Source organism: Morone saxatilis, unplaced genomic scaffold (assembly GCF_004916995.1).
Source record: "Morone saxatilis isolate NCDOM2014 unplaced genomic scaffold, NCSU_SB_2.0 Contig21, whole genome shotgun sequence".
Classification (NCBI taxonomy): domain Eukaryota; kingdom Metazoa; phylum Chordata; class Actinopteri; family Moronidae; genus Morone; species Morone saxatilis.
In genome coordinates this window covers 2,177,166-2,185,931 of record NW_023339774.1, presented here as the reverse complement: position 1 = coordinate 2,185,931, position 8,766 = coordinate 2,177,166, and the positions used below count along the sequence as shown (strand labels likewise).

The following is an 8,766-nucleotide window of genomic DNA, read 5'->3' as shown; positions in this document are numbered from 1 at the left end:
AAACAGATGTACAGCAACAATAGTAGCAACAACTACATTAATAGTAATGATCGATGACGATCATGAAAAAGACGGTGACGATGACAGCAGCAACGATGGGGGACAGCGAGCAGCGACAACAGTAACTGTAGCAATAATAATAGTTAATAATAACTTTTTGTTATTCAGTTCAGATGTGATGTGTGATGTGATGCGTGATGAGTATAACTGAAAACTGAAACATAAGAAACAACTATCTGTGGCTGGAACTATTTCCTGGCTAAAAACTTCCTTGAGTCTTGTTGTCACACTGTGAGGTTGCCAGGCAACCAGTGGAGACGACAGAGATCAGTCCTCTGTCAGTGTCACACTGGATGTGTTCAGCCATATTAGCACTGATGTGTAAAAATAGTCTTCAGACTGCAGTTCCACACATAAAAAGTGTGACTTTTTACATGCTGTGCAGACAGTATCGATTAAAATTTAAGCATGTGTGATGTCAGAGTTGTGTGGGATGGAACGACTGAAAAATACATCAGAAAAAAGCCTATGAAGTCCACTTTAGTTTTAGTTTTTTTTGTATCCCACTTTTAGCCCCGTCATCAAATATTCTAGTGTTTTAAAAATCCCCTCTTTCTCCTTTAACTACTCTAATTATAAAGCTAAAGCTAAACACCTTCAATAATTTAAATGTAATGACTCAGTTGTTGTGAAGCAAACAAAAGCAAGTCTCAGACAAAGTTCATTCAAGTATGCGTAATATACTTTGATTGCATTAGTTTATCAGCAACCAAAGTTGTTCTCTGTGTTTGTGTTAAACTAAACACTGGACAAAAAAGGACCTGTATCCAGAAAAGATCCAATGATATTCAAGTATGGATCTGTAACTGTATTTTTGTGCATTTATTCCAGTGGAAGATTGTTCTAGAGAGATGATAATTCTCACCACTGGGTTTATACATTTTAAATCAACCCTGTACATCTGTATAGTCTGCATGTCCAGTTCAGCTTTTATACTACAATCCTTTAACCATATTTGAACTTTGGTCCAGAACAGTGCCACTGGAGGGCAGCACCACATGAGATAACTAGGGTTCGAAGTAAAGAGGAGGTACTGAATGCTCGGCTCCACTGAAAGAGACTGAGGATCACCTAAAGGAGGGGGTTGTCACCTCATCACAAAGGGCCCATTTCTAACCAGACCCCTTGAGGCAACATCATTCAGTGGCCACACCCCCAGCTGTACAGGCTGCTACATTATGAAATGTCAACAAAACATTCCTGAAAACACACTGTTATTTTCTGTTACACAACTGTCTGAATGTTTGTCAGTAAAGCTTTTTCAATTGAATTCTACCTGACTGACAGAACAGAATCAAGAATTTTCTTCTGCTTCCTCTTCTTTTAAGCCATGAGGTTAGTGATTCCACTAAACCCTGATCAATACCAGTATTGATCAGAAAGTATTGATAGTTTGGAAGCAGCAAGGCTGTGATCAGCAGCTTTAGGAGGTGTGTGTATCTTTGTGTTGTTTACCGTGTTTACGCTGCAATCATTTAAAGTGAAGAAGGGTTTGATTACAGCAGCGAGAAGACCAGATGAGCAAGTCTGATCAATGCTGTTACTGATTGAGAATATTGATGATTTTGGTGCAGTGAGGCAGTTAGCTACAGGTTAATGGAGGTGTGTGTGTGTGTGTGTGTGGTGTTGAGTGTGAGAGAGAGAGAGGAGAAGAGAGAGAGAGAGAGAGAGAGAGAAAGAGAGAGACGCCAAAGACAAGAGGAGACAAACATTTAGAGAGAGATGACAGACATTCTGGTCTTGGAATTTGGGAGACAGAGATATATTTTGTGAGAGATAAGAAAGAAGGAAAGAAGAAATAAAAAGTGACAGATGTAAGAGAAAATACAGAGATATGATTATGATTATGACATAATGAACAGAAAAAAGAGAAAACAGATGAGAAAAACAAAACAATAAATGAATAAAGAAAGGGGGTAGAAAAGATAAAATCAAAGACTAAGAATGGAGATTGGATAGAGTGGCAGAGAAAAAGCAGACAAACTGACTTGAAAAAGAGAAGAATGGATAGAAGCTTGATCAAAAGAGAAAGAAGACAGAAATGATTAAAAAACAAATACAAGTAGACTAAGGAGAAAAACTGAAACAAACTGATAAAAACAGAGCCTGAGAGAGAAGAGAACCAGACAGCAGACACAAAGAGATAAAAACAGAAGGTAGATATAGAGATCAGTAGGTCTGTCGTTTGCAGAACAGAGATGTGGCAGCAGAGGGGAAAAAGTGAAAAAGCCTTGAGCTGCTTCGGTAGAAACAGAGCAAGAGACAGAAGCAAAGATAGAAACAGTGCAGACCCTGCAGGGATTTCAGATTTAACACACGATCAACTAATCCCACATTATCTGGCAGAGGTTGCAGTTTGGTTCAACTCTTAAAATATTACACCACCAGTCAGAAGAATGCTCACACATTTTGCTCATCCTGACATTGTATCTTTTCACAAAAACATAGTGGGGATAAATTAAGCATTGTAGCATAAGAAAATGGGAGTCTTGTCCTTTTAGAAGTTAGCTTTGTCCATTAGCATTCTGTAGTAACATTTATGAAAGGATATCTAAAACTGGTATTTCTCAATTCAGTTAATTACAAGGCGTTGCATTAATTTAAAGGCAGTAATGCTGATTTGTTTAAATTGATTTAATGACAAGAAATTAAAACCAATGTGATTATTCAAAATAAGGAGAAAGACACGAGTCATCAAGACAAAGTAGTAAGTCGTCTGCATATGGTGGAAATTTCATGGCTTGTTACACTTATGGGGCTTTTCCATTGGCACTTTTGGCTGCACCAAGTGAATGCTTGTTGAATTGTGTTTCCAATACCAGTTTAAACATGCCAGGTTGTGCTGAGTTGCACCCGAGATAGACCATCTCCAGGGTCGGGTCAAAGCGCACCCAAACACCCGCAAGTGGGTTGCGGAGCCGTTGGCTGCAGGCCTATGATTCACATGAAAAGTGTCTCCTTCCGGCAGGGTTGTGCAGAGCTGTGGCCGTATTTGTGTTTAGAGCGTAACTGACTTGAAACTTCAGAACTGAAACTTTGACAAAAAGATGAAATAAAATAAAGTTGTGAAGTATAAACATGACAGAAATCCAAAGGGATAGAACGAGAGAATAAATAGACCTGTGTGGAGGACAGGTCTGTGTGTTGGCAGAGGAGGCCTGAAGGGTTTTCCTGTTTACTGTGACCCACATATCACACACACACACACATTTATGAAAACACACAGGAGTGCTTGTCACATGCTAGAAAAAAAAATTCAGTCACCCGCTGATTCACTCTGCAGAAAAAAAACAAACAGACAGGGTTATAAGCTGATTGTTACTGTTGGGTGCAGCAGCTTCAGTTTATTACAACTGCATTAAACAACAACAGGGCGACAAGAATTTAAGAAAGGGAAAGAAAGAAGGACACAAATCCTTTAAGACTGAGAGCAGGGTAATTATAGTATGAAACTTTCTGCTCAGAGTGATGTGACGGAACACACACACACTCCACAGAGAGAGAAGGCAGTAATTAGTTCTTCCACATGGACTAGAAACTTGTTCATGGATGTGACGTGGTGTCACTGCTGTTACTGCAGATGTTCTACATCAGTCTGTTGATGAATTGAACAGGTGGATCATTTTACAGACAGCTACAACCACCACGCTGGGCTCTGTTCTTCAAATATGGTTTAACTAATTCAAGCAAACATGTTGTTATGAAGCTGAAATAATCCTTTTTATTCTCATCCAGCTAATTAGGTTTTTTGAACAGTTAGAGTATCTGTTAATCCTGGATGAAGACCTCATCAGTAACACTGTGCTCTTATTTTGGAATAAAGACAAAATGAGTAGACAGCTGAAACCATGATTGACTGTTATCCATGTCAGAGAACAGTCCTCAGATGTAAGGAGTAAGTGTTGTGATGGATGAGAAAAAGATGTTATGGAGATGACAGATCAAAGTTGGACAGGAGTGTGATAGAATGAACAAATTCAATATTTTCAAATAGTTTTCACTTCTGATGTTGGAGACCCACAGTCTTGCTTATTTTCCATTTTCACCTGCTCCCTTCACCAACAGCTAATTAGCTGGATCAGGTGTGTTGAGCCAGTCAAGAGTTAACAGGCACCAACTCCTGATCCACTGAAAACCCCAGACTTTAGCTAAAATGGAAAATATGTACTGTTGTGGCTGCTCAGGAATAAACACTACTGCATAATCTCATCAGCCAAAACAGCAGTGAAGTTTGATTGTTGCTGTAATACACAGCAAGGGTCTAACTACAGCTACAGCCAAAATGGAAAAGAGGCTGTAGAGTTCCTTTAAAGAACAGCATTTTCCCAGCAGGCCACAGCGGATGATCAGAGCTTTGTGGGGGTAGAAAATCTCAAGTGAAGCCAGTTTTTCTGGTCAGTTTTCTTTTAAATTTTGAGGAAGGCATTCCAGCTGTTATTGAGAAGATTCATGAATATGGATATGAAAAGGATATGAATCCTGTAAGAATTGTATAGTTTGATATCGATATATGTGAGATTTTTTGGAAATTCAAAGAAACTGTTGGTGGATCCAGTGAACTGGAAAGAATCAAGGTGTCTAACTCTGCAATGTCACATTTTAAAATGGGGTTTCTATCATAATCACATATTTTACATTTGAATTGATTAAATAATTGTTAAGCAAACCTTAACCACAGTATTGTCATATCCCAAAACAGATCATCAAATCAGATTATCAAATGCGATTTGTAGCAGTTTTAGAAGGCACAGACAAATGACGTCCCCTGCTGACAGAGGCGTCGGATCAGAAAACATTTCTATGTGTCTGTAGAGGGCGTGGAAAAAATATTCTTTTGTTCGGCAGCCAACTAGCGCTTAACTGTTGTTTAATTTTTTTTATGTGATTGCAGAACATTAAATGTAATTGATCAATACTCCAAACAGAAAGTGTGAATGACAAACAAAAAGCACAGTACAAACACAACTGAGGTGGACAGATATTAAAATTCATTCAAGTTCATTTCTGTCTGATTTAAAAGCTCAAATGTGACTGAACATCATCAGAGTCACTGCTTGAAAACACAAGTTTCAGACAGTCCTCCATCTGGAACCATTCAGCCATTCTCGCACTGTAAACTGACACTAAAGGAGGGTTCAGAGCAACACTTCTGTTCTCTCTCTCTCACATATGTTCTCTATCTCTCACTTTCTCCCTCCCTATTTTTCTCTTTCCCATGCTCATCCTCCTCTCCCCATTCGCTCGTCCTCAGATCTTCTTCCTATCCTCTCTGTCCTCTGAGTCAGTCTGAGGGAACATAAAGGCTAATTATCAGGGTGAGAAAGTGTGTGCGAGTGTGTCATTTTCTGTGTGTGTCTGTGTGTTCTCTCCTCCCCTGACTTCACTTCTGTCTTTGCATGAAATACTTTTTTTTTTTAAACACAAAGAGGAAGAGAGAGATGAACCACTGTCACCCTAAGACACCCCACTGCTGCAGACATGTCATGTGACATCCCATGCACCAATAGAGAGAACCACAACCCATCGTGTAGAGCATAGTGTAAAATGTATTCAGTTGATGCTGGGTCTGGTCCTGAATGAAGGAACCTGTGCAGGTATTTATTGATGATCTGTGGACTTGTTAAAGGTCCAGTGTGTAACATTTAGGAAGATCTATTGTTTTCGCTACCTCAAAATGAGCCGTCAACACAGGGAGTAGGTCCTCATCGACAGAGTCTGCCACATTGCAACACTATGTTTCTGCAGTAGCCTAGAGTAGCCGTTCAAGTTTTCAAGTGTTTCACAGAATTTGCCACATATGAAACATTTTAATTTGGATTAAATCACAATATGGAGGCCCATGTGATTTTCAGCTATTTCACATGCAAAGTAGGAGTTCCTGCTCACTGTCAGCTCCACATTAATTGAAAATACTACCTTTGTCAAGGATCAAACGGTAGAGTCACAGGCTGGAAAAAACAATAACAAAAGGAGCCAATTCACAAACATCTGAAACTATTTCATCACTAAATGATTAAATGATCAAAAACATCCCTGATGTTAGGCACCACCTCGAGGTAGCTCATCATTTAAGGTACATTTTTAGCCATGCTAGCAGTGTTTGCTGCTGTAAACCTTTCAGTTAGAAGAGTTTCTTAGAGCCATCAAATGCAAACACACAAATGGAGTTGTGTTACTTACGTGTGTTGCTCGGCTGTGAGTCCATAGGAATCATCATTTTGCCTCGTGTCCCCCTCCTTGCAGCCAGGGAGCGCTCCAGAGTGGAGATACTGCTGGATGCCTCGTCACCGTCAGCTCCTGGAACAACACCCAATCATCAAAACAGGGATTGTAACATGTTCTCTGCCCTATTTAAGCTTTTCCACTGGGAGGAAAATATTGTTGCTTAATGCATTAGTGTTTTTATTCATGATGAATCAAGGCTTCATATGTGGTATGGGTTATTTAATCAAGACTCACAGTGGATATCAATCAGTAATCACCATAGAAATAATAAAGAAGAAATATTTAGCATGCAGATGTAAAAACACTCAAATCACAAATGCATTTATAATTTCAGTGTTTACACTGATTTTGATGTTGCCAGGCAACACAGAGATGAACCCTAATATCAAATCTCCATCATAAAAAAACCCCCAGAAATAAATCTAAATAATTAAAAACAGCAAAAAGTTAGGAGGCAGAGTGTGTTACATGTTAAATAAAAGTAAATACAAATTACAAGTTACGTATTGGTTATTTAAATGGTTGTACATGATATAATATATACATTTAAATACAACCACATATAACATATATGTGGATAAATAAACAGAGGAATCAGCATCCATCCGGTACCTGAGTGGCTGCTCTTGCTGCCCATCTGGCTCTCTGATTGGCTGTGTGCGACCTGGGGAAGGTCCTGGCAGGACTGGATGGGTGAATCGTGTCCCGACGGGGCGACACTGGGGGCTTTCTCCATGTTTTTCATCTCCATCTCCTCGTGGTGGATCCAGAGGTCAGGAGGTCGCAGGTCCTTCTGGCTGCCCTTCCTCTTACTGGCGCTGTGGCTCGCTCGCTTCCTGCACAGACAAGCAGAAACACACAGGTGAGGAAGTCATTGGGCAGATAGGAAGGAATGTAAATGTAAATAAGAAAAGACTGATGTTAGCGGACAACACAGTGACCCATGGGTAGACTGCTATTAGTGTCATGTCACTAGGCAACCCTTCGAATACCAGCAGAGCATTAACACACGTGTTTATCTGTACCATAACAGACATGTACATCCATCATAAAACCATCTGCCTCACTCATGTATGCTGCAATGCACAACAAGAAGAAAACAGATGGAAACAGAGAGGTTACGGTAGCTGGAGAGACGAGGAGGACAAGGACCGTCAATTTACCACCTGCACTCTCTCTGCACCCGAACCCTTTCAAACTACATTATAAAATACAATCAATTAGACTATTAGACTGGATACATATAAAATATATACATACATACATACATATATACGTATACATTCCCTCTTTTTATGGCTCTATTAATGTGATTAAGAGGCTGTAGAAATTATACTAGTTTGCCCTTGCGTTTTAAGTTTGTTTTGGAAGAAAAAATTGGTTTTTTTTTTTTTTTCCAGTTAAAAAGTTTGGTGAAATGGAAAAAAAACAAAAGAATTTGGATGCAGTTATGATGTCGCTACTTTTATTTGTACGCCCTTGTAGTACAAAAAAGACCATATTCTCAGACATTTTTACATTGGTGCACACTTATCCCGGACTGACTCTAGACCCTATTTTGAACATTTCTAGCGAGGCCTTTTGTGTTGTTAGCGCGTTTTGCAGATTGGGTTTTGTAATTTACCGTGACTTTTAAGTTGCTTGTGGTGTTTTACTTTGTTTAGCTTATATTACCGTGTAGGGTATTGGCGCCCCCACCCAACTTTGTTTTGTGTAAAGTTTGGTTGTTAGTTACAATTGAGTGACATATATTATATGCTTTTGTTTGAAGCTTATGTGCGCTATGTCTAAGCCAACTGCTTATTATCTGTTTATTTGCTATAATTCTTTTTGGTTGTCGTTATTATATTAATGTCGCTAAACGTAAAGGCTTTCTGCTCCGATGGGGCCCTTTTTTTGTTTCGCTAGATCTAGCGCTCATTATTTTTTTGTCTTTGTACCTTCTATGATTTCCTCGCTCTACCTTATTGTGAAAGGTATTGTCTTTTACAAGGATATAGGAGGCCTGTTTACTTTTTTAGACACAATCAAAAACATTGCCATCATACTACTATTTACCAATTTCAAATCGCGGAAAGGGGGTTTTTTGGTCCTTTTGCTTGTTCTTCCTTCTTTGTTTTTTCCTCTAACATCATATACTTGCAGCTCCATCTCACGCCCTTGTAACATCTCACTCTCTTGCCTGCTGGTTTCTTTTTTTCTTCTGTTATATGATAACTGCAATTCATAGTGACAAAACAAATAAAACTCACCAAAAAGTCTTTGTTAGTCTTCCTACTGTTATACTGTATATATATGTATGTATGTATATTATATACTATATATGTGTGTATATATAATGTGTTATATATATATATATGTGTTGTATATTATATGCGTATGATATATGTATATATTGTGTGTACATATTATGTATATATGTTATGTTATACGTATATATGTAGTATATATTATATTGTGTGTACTTTATTATATATGTAT

At 38.6% G+C, this 8,766-nt stretch overlaps 1 protein-coding gene across 1 annotated transcript in view; it reads right to left on the bottom strand.

The window, feature by feature from the left end:
• Positions 1 to 8,766, bottom strand: part of LOC118332819 (netrin receptor DCC-like) — a 210,084-nt gene that overhangs the window by 30,771 nt on the left and 170,547 nt on the right. Inside the window, exons 21-23 of the mRNA XM_035668249.1 lie at positions 7,408 to 7,412; positions 6,898 to 7,121; positions 6,241 to 6,357 (exon numbers count right to left, since the gene is read on the bottom strand). Coding sequence (XP_035524142.1) covers positions 6,241 to 6,357; positions 6,898 to 7,121; positions 7,408 to 7,412 — 346 coding nt within the window. The remainder of the gene's footprint in view (positions 1 to 6,240; positions 6,358 to 6,897; positions 7,122 to 7,407; positions 7,413 to 8,766) is intronic.